Source organism: Lepidochelys olivacea, assembly GCF_965140295.1.
Source record: "Lepidochelys olivacea isolate rLepOli2 genome assembly, chromosome: 4".
Lineage (NCBI taxonomy): Eukaryota > Metazoa > Chordata > Testudines > Cheloniidae > Lepidochelys > Lepidochelys olivacea.
In genome coordinates, this window is record NC_140414.1 from 146432315 (window position 1) to 146446784 (window position 14470).

At 49.6% G+C, this 14470-nt stretch overlaps 1 protein-coding gene across 2 annotated transcripts in view; it reads right to left on the reverse strand.

Moving 5' to 3' along the window:
• Positions 1 to 14470, reverse strand: part of DYSF (dysferlin) — a gene marked incomplete at its 5' end in the record, with an annotated part of 306191 nt that overhangs the window by 95436 nt on the left and 196285 nt on the right. For both annotated transcript variants that reach the window (XM_084626184.1, XM_084626183.1), the window contains 6 exons: positions 168 to 333; positions 1544 to 1705; positions 2340 to 2441; positions 7286 to 7312; positions 11276 to 11305; positions 12976 to 13116. In XM_084626184.1, the coding sequence (XP_084482310.1) occupies positions 168 to 333; positions 1544 to 1705; positions 2340 to 2441; positions 7286 to 7312; positions 11276 to 11305; positions 12976 to 13116 (628 nt within the window). The remainder of the gene's footprint in view (positions 1 to 167; positions 334 to 1543; positions 1706 to 2339; positions 2442 to 7285; positions 7313 to 11275; positions 11306 to 12975; positions 13117 to 14470) is intronic.

The following is a 14470-nucleotide window of genomic DNA, read 5'->3' on the forward strand; positions in this document are numbered from 1 at the left end:
CCTGCACTGACCAAAGCTTGGCATGCTGTCACGGGAGAACGGAGGCACAGAGTTCCAGGCTCAGCGTCTTGTGCTCTGTCCGCTCGACCGGAGTGTCTCCTGCTTCCCTCAGTGGTTGAAACAGGGAAGGGAGGAGGACAAAGGGGCAAGCCTCTCCCCTCCAGTACCTGGCTGTTCCTCGGGGGTGTCGGTCTCCTCTCTGTACGGGTTGCAGTAGAACTCCTCAAGGGACTGGATGGTGCACTGACCCACCACGGGCTTTCGGCCAAACTGCCTGTTGTCGATGACTTTGATGATGACAGGAGGGCAGTACAGAGCTTCCTTGGGTAGGCGCTGCAGCGAGGGAAGCACACACTGAGCACTGTGTGGCTGGGGAGAGGGGCAAAGGACAGCTTCCCTGCGTCTGGCAGAAGCACATGGAATAAACCCGCGGGCAGACTGGAGCTAAAGCTGGGCTCCTTTATGCTCTCCTCAAGCTCCACCCACAAACCCAAGCCCCACCCACAGTCCCAGAAGGGCTGGGTGTTGCTGCTAACGTGCGCAGCAGATAACCAACCATGTGGTGGTTCAGACTGTCCTCATTAGACACCTGAGTTAACAGTGTGGAGCTGGGCAGAGGCTGTTCACACCCCTCTGAGCCGCTGGGGAAAATGTTGCCTTTAACTGTACCCTGTGCAATGCCGCCAAAGGGGAGTGTACATCAGGGCAAAGTGTCACTCATCGGCTCTCTCTGCAGACAGAGGCAGGCGGGTCACACTGGGAAAACAGGCTAGCAAGACTCTCAGTCTCTCAGAAGAAAACCGATTCAGCAGGGGTCTGAGCACCTCCTGAAGGACATGGAGAGCCCTCAACCTGCCATGTCAGGACCAAGTCCTGCTCCCTTTCAACTCAATGGGCTAAACCCCAACTGATTTTAATGGGAGCAGAAGCCGCCCCTGAGAGTCATGTCAGAGCTCCTCACTAGAGGCTTGGGCCCTGATCCTCTAAGGATCCCCTGGATTTCAGTTGGAATGAGGCACCAGAATAACTCTGAGGGTCTGATTCTTATCAGAACTCACAGCCTCACGTCACTGCATTTTAACCCTGCAGCAAAGGGCTATGGAGCATGGTTAGTATCCACGGTTCCTTGCCTGACATTCAGCAAAGCTATTCCAGCTGCTTACAGGCTGACTAACTTTGGGGTGGAATATGAGTTTACTGCAGAGCTGCAATTCAGAATCACAGACTGGGGTGGTAGGTCATTAGATCCTCTTGCTGATAAACGACAGCAACTCCCCAGTCTCCCTATTCTAGGAGCATGCGTGAGCCTAAGCAATCAAGGACGGGAATACAGATCCGCCCCCATCTTGGCTGAGCTTGCTGCAGTCTCCCCTGGGAAGAGGGTGGCCTCATTCCCACTGGGAATGGCTCCGATATTCGGAGCTAAAAGGTGGGCAGCCTGGAAGGCAGACACGCTGGTTAACCCAGTGGAGTGCTGCGGGGCAGCAGGTGCAGCCATAGCTCTGTGAGCCAGGTGGCAGGTGCGCAGCGAGGGAGCCCTCACCACTTCCATGAAGAGCACGCAGATGTCGAAGTTGGGGTTCTTCTTGACATTCTTGATGACGCAGGACTGGACCGTCTGGCCTCCGCACTCCACCTGGAGGCTGGGGGAGGTGATGCTGGCCAGCTGATAGCTCTTCAGGTTCCTCAGCCCCCACGCCAAGATCTGCAGGATGACGAGACAAGAGGAGATGAGGAAGGACACCGGGATGAGGGGAGGCGGTGACAGCAGATGACAGATAAGAAGCCAGGCTGAGCCTAGACCTTGTCTACACTGCGTTTTTTGCACTGATATAGCTACACCAGGAACCCCCCACCACCCACAAGGACCTGATTCTCCTCTCTCTCCAGCTGGGGAAGAGGAGAGTCTAATTCTGAAGGGCTGCCCTGAACACAGAGCGAACTGTCCCCTTTCAGGGTAGTTGTGGCCAAGGGCCAGTTTGCCCTGTTCTAAGGGTTTAAGCCTCTTTGAGGCTAAGCATTCTGGGACTCCTCTTTCTCCCAAAAAGATCACATGGCTAAGCTGAAGCAGGAGGTCCTGCTGGGAAATAAGGTCAGGTGGCAGTCATGTGACAGGACTACATGATAAAAGGGAAACCCGTGGGCCAGTTGAGGCAGTGCTCAGAGGGGGAGGAAGGCTTTAAGACTAGGCGCCCTCTCCTGGGAGAACCACTCTTCAGCAGCAGCCCCCCGTTGTAAGGGTCTATGATGCACAGTTGTGCAGGTCAGATTCGACCTAGTCGCGGGCAGCTGTTAGCCAGGATATTCCCCTATTCGCTCCGCCCCACTGAACCGCTCACCTCAATGGCAGTGCGCTGGAGCACTGGTTTGATCCCTTGAGGAACCATGTAAATGTTGGGCTCCCGCTGGGGCGGAGGGTAGGGCAGGTCCGAGTCTGCAGACTGCAGGGGGATATTGAAGGAGAACATCAGCTCAGGTTGTTACAGACCACAGATCAGGTGCCTCCTATCACCGCACTTTCCCCTAGCGCCCATCACCGCACAGGGAACAGATTTCAGAGACTGCTAGCTCCTAGTCAGAGAGAAGGGCTGATGGGGAGAAATGTCACATGCAAACCACTTCTCTCCCCCTGCCCCAGTGTCGGGAGCAAACAATAACCTACTGTTACATGTTGGTTTTTGTTCCCTAGGTCTTTAAAGGGATCGCTTGCCCACCACTGAAATGCAGCCACTTCTGCAGGAAACAAGGACATCCATTCTATGCCAGCCATGTTGCCCCATAGTCTAGGAGAAGAAAGGAAGACTAAGGGATCCACTGGAACTGCAGTGGGGGGGTGGATTGAGATAGGTCAGCGGTTCTCAAACTGTGGGTCAGGACCTCAAAGTGGGTCACAACCCCCTTTGAATGGGGTTGCCAGAGCTGGCTTAGTCTTGCTGGGGCCCAGGGCTGAAGCCAAAGCCCAAGGGCTTCATCCCTGGGAGGCAAGACTCAGGTTGCAGGCCCCCTGCCTCAGTGGGGCTCAGGCTTTGGCCCCCCACCCAGGGCAGTGGGGCTTGGGCAGGCTCAGGCTTCTGTCCCCGCTCCCGGAGTTCTGTAGTAATTTTTGTTGTCAGAAGGGGGTTGTGGTACAATGAAGTTTGAGAACCCCTGAGACAGGTAGAGTGTAATTCCTTGCATTGGAACGAGAGCCGGACACTGGAGCGCTGGTTCCTCCTGACCTTGATCTCTGAGTTCAGAGTCACCAAAAATGGGAATGCAAGCAAAATCTCTAAAAATGTGCCCCTCAACTGAGGGCAGTTGGAACTAATTTAGAAGGCCGTGATTCTTTCCAGGCTTCAGTGTTATTGCATTAAATTAAGCGGATATATATATATTTCAAGTATAGGATTGGGTCAGATTTATAAATTTAAAAGTACTACACAGAAATTTTTCTTGGTGGCATATTGGATAGATTGTACACTGAGCTGTGATTTTCATTGGCAACTGCTGGTGGCTGCCAAATCAAAGCAGCTTGTTAGCTGAAGACTTTGCTCATTCCATTCTGGGGCAGGCAGGATGGTGGGAGCATCTGGCTTTCAACACAGGGCAGACAGTAAATATGTCCCCAACCACCCCATCCCTGAGTGTCTTGGGCATATACACGGTCGGCCAGGCTTACAACCTGGAGACATGCAATCATTTCATGGGCAAAGATCAAGGTCTGCTCCTGAGAAGCACTGAGCACCCTCAACTTTTGAATGGGAGCCAGTGGGTGCTCAGCTCCTCTGGAAATCAAGGCACTTATTTAGGTGCGTGACTTTAGGGTCCCAAGATTTCACCATGAGCATTCTACAGGTGTAGAAGGTGTAATGTACCCATAGTAGTCAGTGAGGATAGAACCCAGGAACTTCAGTACCTGGCACTCTGACCTCCACCATTTCCAGAGAATCTTCGTTAGCTGTCACTAGTAGAAGGGCTTTTATCCTCGTTGGAACAGTCACTAAGGGGCAGCACGGTAACATGCACCCCAATTCAGGAAATCACCTAAGTACATGATTAACATTAAGCACCTGCTTAAGTCCATCCTTGTTTAGCTAAGCACCTGCTTAATTTTAAGCAGGTGCTTAAGTTGCATTGATTTCAATTGGATTTAAAGACATGCTCACCTGTCCTAAAGCGTATGCTTGAAGCTAAGCATCTCGAAAAGTGCTTTGCTGAATCAGACCCTTCCCCCATTAGGTTTTAGTCATCCCTCACTTTGAGAAAGCTCTGGAAAGAGATTCCAGTTGTACGGGTAAAGCTGAGGGGTAGAATGGTTAGTGGCTGGACCGTCAGAGGCAGTGAGCATGTGCAGCTCCCATTGAACTCAACAGGAACTACTGCTCCTCTGAAGTTCTGATCAAAAGTGACTTGTCCAGGCTGAACGACAGAGCTGGGAATGGAACCCAGGAGTCCGGATGCCTCGCATCCAATGCGGCACTCTCTCGCCCTGAACCTGAGATGAGAGAAGCAGCCGTAAGTGGAAGATTGTGCCAGGGCCTGCCTCACAACAGGAGGAAAAATAATCTAAAGACCCTAGAAGAGTAAAACGAAGAGGAAAGTATTGCCTGCTTATTTGAAAGTAGAGCTGAGCAGCCCGAGAGCAAGCCAGTTACCTGGAACCAGGCAAACTCAGGAGCTTTGGGTGAGTTTATTGAGTTTTCAGATTTTGAACTCAAAATCTGACAGCAAAATTAGGGGAAGGGAAACAAACCCATGAATTACAGAATAACTGGCTAAGCCCACTGGCAAAGTGATAGAGCTGGAGTTTGGCAGAGCAGTGCCTGAAATGTCAGTAGGTGAGTGGTGGTAGCCAAGTCCCTAAAAATCCAACAATTCCGTCTGGTGAGAACAGGTTTCCCATCCAACACTGTTTGCAAGGCTGCGCCAGCTGCTGAAGCTACAAGCACTTTGACCTTTAACCTCTGTCAGGAGCAGGTGGAGAGAAAAGATCAGTGAGCAGGTCAAGGGTGGGCATCTGGGGAAAGGGGTTACAGAGCCATGGGCAGGGCACAGGCAGTCACCAAACAGAGCTTCCCCTCTTTTCCATCCATCGGAAGAAGCAGGTGTGAAAAGCATCAAGGCAGGATTTGCTGACAGGCTGGGGCAGTTTTAATGCGGGAGATTGCAGGGACTTGACTTTTGCATTGGAACATGCAGCAAAGTCCTATGCAGGAGGAGACGTCTTGGGAAGCAGATGCAGATCAGGCCTGACAGAGACAAGGCAATTCACTTCCCTTTCCGTCAACTCTCCATTGGTGTACAATTGGCCCAAGTTATTTCACTGCAGCTGTAATCAATTTACACCACCAGGGAATCTGGCCCACTGACACCAATGGAGCTACACCAATTTACACCCATTGGGGATCTGGCCCCAGTGACTCCAGTGGAGCAATATCAATTTACACCAGGTGGGAGTCTGGTCCATTGACTTGGATCGAGCAACTCTGATTTACAGTCGCTGGTGATCTGACCCACAACTCCAATGGCACAATGCCAGGTTACACCAGTTTGGCTCCAGCTCCACCATTATCACCATGGGCCTGGCTCTCCCATAGCCATTGGGAGGCCATTTACACAGGCCATGTGGGTGAGAAAACTCCCCAGAGGAAGGGCCGTGGAGAATTCAGCAGATATGAGTGCTGTCATTGGGTGTTTCACAAGGCGGCTCGGCTGACTGGTCTGGGCAGGCCAGACAGTCTATCCAGTGGGGAAGGAGCTGGTTTCCACACTGGGAAGCTCTGTTGGGACTTTGCTTAGTCCCCAGCCATGTGCAGAGAGGAACGGGAGGGTCAAGGGTTGGAGACTGAATGGTACCCATTGCAGGAGCCCTTCGTAGAAGAAGGCAGGTGTGCCCAGCTGTGGAGCGCCAATCCCAGAAATGGCCGTGGGGGAGAAAAAGCAAAGAGATGGTTACATTTCCCTGGCAGAATTCAGTTCAGCGCCTGCAAAGCATGAGGGTAAGTCCCTCTCCTCCAGAGAGGAAGCACCAAGCCCAGGGGTATTTGGCGCTGGGGGAAAGAGCTGGATTGAAAACAGCTGATCAAAACTCTAACATCGGAAAATGCTGATTAGACAGAAGTGAAACATTCTGCAAGAATGGGGCTACCAGTTTCCCTGGCTGGCTGGCTCCCTGGGTGGCCAGCTCCCTGGGCTACCAGTTTCCCCACCAGTATTTCCAAAACAGAACCTTGTGGAATTTCTGTTCCAGCTGTTTGGGGATTTTGTCCTGATTCGGGATGAAAACCCAGAACTTTTCCCAAGATGGAAGTTCTGTTTCCAAGCAGTGCCCTACCCTGCCTTTGAGAGGGGGAGAAGGGAATCTCCACAACCTAGTCAGCTCTTTGGCCTGTCTGCCGAGGCTGCTGAAAAAGGAAACCAAGAGTGGTGATGTGGGCTGGCACGGTTTCATCCCTGGTGCAAGCAGGTGCAGCTGTTCAGCCCAGCAGAGTTACACATGCTTGCACTGGGGCTGAACAGAGCCACGTGAAAATGCAACCCACTCATACTACAAAAAGCAAACCCAGGACCTAGGGATCCAATGGCATGAACCTTGATTGACTAAGTGACAGGATCAGGTCTGTTAATTGAGGCATGCATAACTCTAACTCCTCTTGCAACTAGAGATGGGCCCAAACCAGATCTAAAGATCACCCACACTTTTGGGGAAAGTCCTGATCCAGGCCTGATCTCTATAACGGGCCAGAACCAAATCACCAGACCCAGGGACACCCATGTTTTGGAACAGTTACGATTTGGGACCAAGCTGTGTGTCTGGCCTTAATTGCTGCAGCGGGTCGAAGGCAGCCCAACTGACCCAAACACTCCACATCTTGGGGATTGTCAATCTAAACTTCACAGCTTGAACTGCTCTCCAGCTACCACCATCTTGCAACTTCCCAAACCCCTCGCACCCGTCAGCACCTCACTAAAGATGGAATTCACCCCAGAGCAGGTGCCCAGCACAAAGCCCAGGCATCACTTAGGACCCACTTAAGAATTAAGGGTGCAGAAGCATCACGCCAGTCCTCCGCACCAGAGTGAATTTCACCCTACTTGCCTTGCTGTTAGAAAACTGTCCCAGATCAGGCACAAAATCCACATACCTATCTTTCCTCAGGTGACTAATAGAAGTAAAAAGCTAATGCTATTCATTGGGCTCACCCATCAAAACGATCGCTTGCCCGTGTTGGGCAGAATTTCATATAAAATCATAACTAAATATATGGGGAAGAGACGAACAACTCTGCAGACACGGTAAGCTCACCTCATCCAGACTGGCGGACAGCTCGCTCTGGAGGAGGAAGAGAGAAAGGACATTAAAATATCATTATCTAACACACTCACACATGCACGCTCTGCACCGCAGGAAACATCCTGCAGCTGTTTGGAAATAAGCCCCTTTTTGAAAGTAATGCTGATGTCATGGCTCAGGGCAATACAGGCAACGATGCATCTGAGAGCCAGTCGCTCTTACAGCTAGCTGCCTAGCGTAATGCACGTGTAACAGGGTGGCTTGGTTTTAAGGGCTGGAGGGCCTGGGCCAGCCAACCCTGATTACAAAGGAAACACACCTGGGTCGGATCAGGGGCTTCCTTATAAAGAGCAGCTGGACAGCGTGGGCTCTGGCTGCCCGGGAGAGGAAGTCAAGGCTAGCGCTCTGGCCAGAAAAGGATCCGGGCAGAGTTAGGGCTCTGTGTGCAGCAGAAGCACCAGCGCTGAGTGTAACCCTTCGTGTTACAGTTAGGGACTTTGATTGGCATGCTGAGGATTGCGTGAACCATTTCTGTTATTAAACCAGCCTGAGGTGGGGGTGCTCTGAGCCAGAAGAGAGACTGTGTGGAGTTCCTACAGGGTTCACAAAAGGAGGCTAACAGGGAGGGGTAGGGTGCCTGGCCACAAGGTCTCTGTGGTGCCCTGCTACCAATTTCACAGGTGATTAAAACATTCTGCTCCCGGGGTCCAATTTGTTGTGTCCTTACCTACTGGCCATCTCGCCCCTAGCTCGGTCCCTCTCTCCCTTTAGGTAGGGAGTCCACAGGCCCCCAGCTGTTAGTAAGTTGTCCTACTGCACAAGGCCAGTGCAGCTGTGGGATTCCTAGAAAGGGCAGGAGGGCCATAGACGGCTCTCAGAGCTGAAGAGAGAGGTGACCCCATACATGTAGAGCACGGCCATCATTCGCTGATATTTTATCTGCTCAGAATAGAGCTGGTACAAAAAAAATTCATTTGAATATTTGTCTAATGAAAACTTGCCTTTTTCACAACTCAAAACTTTGTGAAAAGTTTTAATTTCCCTGAACTAGTTCATTTTCTCATCAAAAATGAAAATCTCCGCATTTCAAACACGTAACTTTTTTCTATGTGTCCCTTTCTCCCACTTTTCCCCTTATGTCTTTTCACCTCTGAGCACCATAGAATGAATATCGAGGGTCTGAGGGGTTTTTGTGGGGCTGTCAATCGCAGTTAACTTAAAATTATTAATCATGATTTTAAAAAATTAATCGCAGTTTTAACCACACTGTTAAACAATAGAATACCAATTGAAATTTATAAAATATTTTGGATGTTTTTCTACATTTTAAAATATATTTATTTCAATTACAACACAGAATACAAAGTGTACAGTACTCACTTTATATTATTTTTATTACAAATATTTGCACTGTAAAAATGATAAACAAAAGAAATAGTATTTTTCAATTCACCTCATACAAGTACTGTAGTGCAATCTCTATCGTGAAAGTGTAACTTACAAATGTAGAATTTTTTTTGTTACATAACTGCACTCAAAAACAAAACAATGTAAAACTTTAGAGCCCACAAGTTCACTCAGTCCTACTTCTTGTTCAGCCAATCGCTCAGTCAAACAAGTTTGTTTACATTTACAGGAGATAATATTGCCCGCTTCTTATTTACAATGTCACCAGAAAGTGAGAACAGGCATTTGTGTGCCACTTTTGTAGCCAGCATTGCAAGGTATTCACGTGCCAGAAATTCTAAACATTTGTATGCCCCTTCAAGCTTCAGCCACCACTCCGGAGGACATGCTTCCATGATGATGACGTTCATTAAAAAAAAAAAGTGTGTTAATTAAATTTGTGACTGAACATCTTGGGGGAAAATTGTATGTCCCCTGATCTGTTATAGCAGTCTCAGATGCTGACCCAGCACATGCGGTTCATTTTAAGAACATTTTCACTGCAGATCTGACAAAATGCAAAGAAGGTACTAATGTGAGATTTCTAAAAATAGCTACAGCACTCAACCCAAGGTTTAAGAATCTAAAGTGCCTTCCAAAATCTGAGAGGGACGAGGTGTGGAGCATGCTTTCAGAAGTCTTAAAAGAGCAACACTCTGATGCGGAAACTACAGAACCCGAACCACCAGTAAAGAAAATCAACCTTCAGCTGGTGGCGGAAGATAATGAAAGCCAACATGTGTCAGTCTGCACTGCTTTGGATAGTTATTGAGCAGAACCCATCATCAGCATGGAAGCATGTCCTCTGGAACGGTGGTCAAAGCATGAAGGGATATATGAATCCTTACCACATCTAGCATATAAATATCTTGTGACACCGGCTACAACAGTGCCATATCAATGCCTGTTCTCACTTTCAGGTGACGTTGTAAACAAGCAGCGGGCAGCATTATTTCCTGCGACTGTAAACAAACTTGTTCGTCTGAGCGACTGGCTGAACAAGAAGTAGGACTGAGTGAATTAAAGTTTTACATTGTTTTATTTTTGAGTGCAGTTATTTTTTTGTATATAATTCTACATTTGTAAATTCAACTTTCACGATAAAGACATTGCACTACAGTACTTATATTGGGTGAACTGAAAAATACTAATTCTTTTGTTTCTTTTCTACAGTGAAAATATTTGTAATAAAAATAAATACAAAGTAAGCACTGTGCACTTTGTATTCTGTGTTGTAATTGAAATCAATATATTTGAAAATGTAGAAAACATCCACAAATATTTAAATTAATGGTATTCTATTATCATTTAACAGCATGATTAATCATGCAATTAATCATGATTAATTTTTTTAATCACTTGATAGCCCTACTTTTCTTTTTCCACTCTAACTTTTTCAAAATTTCCTCAACTTTAGAAAAGCTACAAAATAGCCAACGGAAAAAGGAAACACTGTAATTCTGCTACTCCTCTACCTTTTCAAAGTTAGAGAAGTTTTGAAGCTTTACAAGTGGCAGAGTTAGTTTCATTTTTTCCTTTTGCTGCTCTGTAACTTCACAAAAAGTGGAGAAGTTTTTAACAATTTTAGAGTAACAAAATGAGAAGTTGAGGGGGTGGGGTGGAACTAACAATTTAGGGGAAAATAAAATCTTGGACATCATGTATTTAATTGCACTTAGTGGCAAGAAGGAAAAAGATGGGAAGGAGATAAAAGAAGATTCAAAGTTTTGAAAATTTACCAAAGAAGTCAGAAAAATGACAACTTGCTCTGTTTCAAACCTCCCAAAATGGAACCAACTTTGAAATTTCAAATTTTTCCAAAAGCATTTGTTCATTTTCTGGCTAGCTCTCCTGTGTAGCATGAGACACATTATGCCTGTATCTGTTTTCAGGGTGAAACCTGGCTGTCCATGCTCAGACTATGAAAACATTCCATGTAGCTTCACCCGGCCTCCTCCATCCCAAGCCCCTCTTGCCAACTTGTTCCAAGGGGGAAGAAGGGGCGGGTGTAGCAGGAGTGTGGTACAGGGCAGAGCAGGGCAGAGAGGATGGTGGGTGGGTGAGGATGCCAGTGGGGGCAGGAGCAGCAGGTGGTAGGTAGGGTAGATGGAGCCTGCCAGGCCAAGGAGGGGGGGAAAGGCGGCTGTGCTGATGGGGATGCCACAACCCTTTGATCTGGGGGCTGTGCTGTGGCGCCGTTAACATGGCATGTTGCGATGAAAGGGTTAAACCCAGCCATCACTAGAACCCGTGGGGCCTGGGCTGCAGAGGCCAGCAGCCGGCAGACAGAGAGCAGGAATCTCTCTGGCATCTCTCAGAGGAAGCTCCCCCACCGCTCTGGGGACGGCTCACAGGGCTCCAAGCCTGGGGGCTGAGCTCCACAGTCAAGGGAACGTCAGCAGTGAAATCAATCTGAGCAGGACGGATCACAGGAGCCTGACTCAGGCAAAGCTCCTAGGACATTAATGGGAGTTTGCTAGAGCTGGGGCTTGGGGATCTGGACCATTGGGGGAGTGTTTCAGGCCCTCAGAGTGGTCACTGTGATGCAAGCATTACCTCGAAGCCAGGGAGATGGTGAACAGCCGGCTGTGGAGAGCAAAACACAAACCGTCAGTGGATGATCCCTGCATTGTCACCAGAGAGCCTCTGCTCTGTTCTCTGCGAGAACATTCACACCCTCACAGCCAGGTCCTGCTCCCAGCAACGCCAACTGACTTCCCAGGCCTCTGGGGACCTACGGTAAGGCCACATCCCTGGGCGGATCATTGTTTGTGGGGACTGAACGCGGGACGGCCGGGTCAGAGTGCACGAGTCTCTACTGGCTGAGCTACAGAAGCTGGCTCTGTTAAGGTCAAGCCTTTAGAGACTCATATGCACCTACGTGGTCCGGCCGCTGTGTAAGCATGGGCTACGCTATCACGATACCTGCCTTATCTCTGGAGACGTTAACACACGGCAAGGCCAATGAGTGTCAAATTCGGTGTCCTCCATCAGCCCCACACAACCATCCCCCAACCAATTCCCTCTCTCTCTACTGGCAGCCACTCACCCACGCTGTTCTTTCCGGCCAGAAATGTTACCTTGGCGCTTGCCAAGGTCAATAGCTCTCGCTGGCCAGCTGGCTCGGGGTGCCCACGCACTGGGCAGCCTGTCTCATTCCCCAAGGTGTTTTTCCCTACCACACAGCTCCTCCTTGCTTCTTCCACTGTCTGCCATGCATGTGGGGGGTGCCCTGTACCCACCCACAGCCCCAAGCTACTGGTAATGCCAAACACTGGTAATGAGGACATCACAAGTGCAGACCCCGAGCTCTAGAACAGCAGGGCCTGAATGTCCCGCGTCTCCCGCTTAGATCCTGGAGCAGGAGGGAGAGAGAAGCAGCAGGGGGAGGGAGGAGAGAACTCAATGAGCGACCTTAACATTTCCTGGGGAAGCAGCCACTTCCCTCGCCTTCCATCCCACGCACTCTCCTGGCACTGGGACAATCTGGGGAGCAGCCAAACCCGGGTGAGTGGAACAGCACACGGAGGTGAAGACGGCGCGGGGGCGGCCTGCGCATGGTGGGGGGTAAGATAAGCACTTATGGGGCCAAAGAAGAGTCTCTCCCAACTGGTCTGCGGCCAAAGACCAGTTGCTTTCCCATCAGCTTGTTAAAGGAGAGACACTTGACGTGGACGCTTGCTGCTCAGCCTGCTCTTCCCATCTCTACATACAAACCCTCCAGAAGCTCATTCTAGGCTCCCAGGGTGAGCCCTGCAACTGTGGGGAGGATCCACTGTGTTCTCCATGCAGCACAAAGGAGCCAAATCCCAGCTCAGCCCTAGCTCTAGAGCCGCGAGCAACGCCTCCACAGTCTGAGCTGGACTCTTCCAGAGTCAGAGAGACTGAGGTAGGGGCACCAGGCAGCCAATGCTCTGGTTTCGCAAAAGCTGAATGAAGGAACCGCTGGCCTCAAATGGCAGGAAGTGCCTCCTTTCAGGTGGCTGCTGGGCTAGACAGCAGCAGCCCCGCCTAAATGTGGCAACCAAGACGGGAAAGGAACCACTGAGATGACCCGTGCCCTTGGAATATCCTGCATCTGTTAAAGCTGGTTGCAGGCAACTGGAGAGCTATTTTAGCCAGCAAACTGGCCCATGTGGACTGGCCCAAATTGGTTCCCAGCCCCTGCACGCTCGAAGCTTGACCCTGCTAAGCACCCATAGATTCCAAAGAGATCTGGTTTCATAATTCCAGGGGAAGTCCTTTCCAGGTCTCACCTTCTCTCTCTGAATCAGTTCAAAGGCGGCGAGCAGCTCTCCTGCACTTCGGTTCCCCCTAGTGATAGGGTGCCAGGACAGCCTCGGGGAGCGCTCCAAGCTGGGTTTGCAAATGCAGCGGCCCATGAACTCATCCGCACCCTGAAAGCAACACACTGGCTGTCATGGAGGTCGCGGAGGCCTCGCTCATAGTCCTATTTCTTGGCTTAGGTGGCTACCCCCCACCGGTCTCACTTGCTATGGCTAACCCCTTTCATTCCAACATTGGGAGTCAGGGCAAAACATTCATGAGATTGGGTTAAAAAATCGTGAGATTTTTAAAAAATCATAAATTTGGGGGCTTTTAAATTTGCCTTCTGGCTTTGGAGCCTTTAGGGGTCATGTTTTTAAGCTTCTCTCTGTAACCATCATGGCTAGAAATTTACATTTTTTAAATGAAAGGTGAAATTCTCACAGAAGCACCTGACTCCAGGAGCTGGCACTTTGAGTAAAATATCACCCACTATCAGCAATGTGCAATAAAATCACAGGAGTTGGCCAGTTAAACTGTCTGCAGGAACTCCCAAGCTAGAAAGTCCATGACCATGGGAACGTGAATGACATTTAGGCTTTGAAAGGGTTTTCTCCCAACATTATTTTGTGGGGGAGTGGAGAGGGAGTGGGTTTCAGGAAGTAAGAAGCGGCAGTACTGGGCAGTTTTTATGATCTGTATTACAGTAGCACCTGGAGGCCTTAATCAGGAGCAGGGAACACCAATTGCGCTAGGTGCTGTACAAATATAATACAAAAAACAGTCCCTGCCCCTAGAGAGCTTCAGCCCAAATCCTGAAAGGTATTACAATGGAAGTTAAGAGCATCTGGGCCTTCCAGCTTTGACAGAGAGAAGATGTGAGCAGGGTATAGAACACAAAACAAGGAGAGAAGGGTCACAACAGTTGGAACACAAGGCAGCAATTATTAGTAATATTTAGGCCATGCCAAGAGGCTCTAGCTGAACTCAAGGCCCAACTGTGCAAGGTGCTGTGCAAACACCTAGTGAGAGACAGTCCTTGCCCCCAAAGAGCTTCAGATCTAAACAAAAATAAGGGTGAGAGAAATTAAAAAACCACAATCCCCACTTTGCACAAGGGGCAATAGGGCAAAGAGCACGACATGCCCAAGGTCACCAGGAACTGGGCCCACATCTCCTGATCCCCAGTCCAGCACGCTAACCATGGACCCAGTCCCCCACCCTCGAAGAGCTGCAGAGAGATGAGTAGGAGGCCGTCCTAGCAAAGTACGTCATTGCCCATGAAACATTACAGAAAGAGCGAGTCTCTGGCTGACAGCACACGCAGGTGCAGAGGGACAGAATAACCCATCACTCAGGCCTAGTCAAACACGTACATCTGGGCCCTACTTCCCCATACGGCTCCGGGCTCCATCATGACAGAGAGACAGCCAGGCCAAATTAGAGCGAGTGGCATTGGACCCGGAACATGTGGTCACAGCGCCA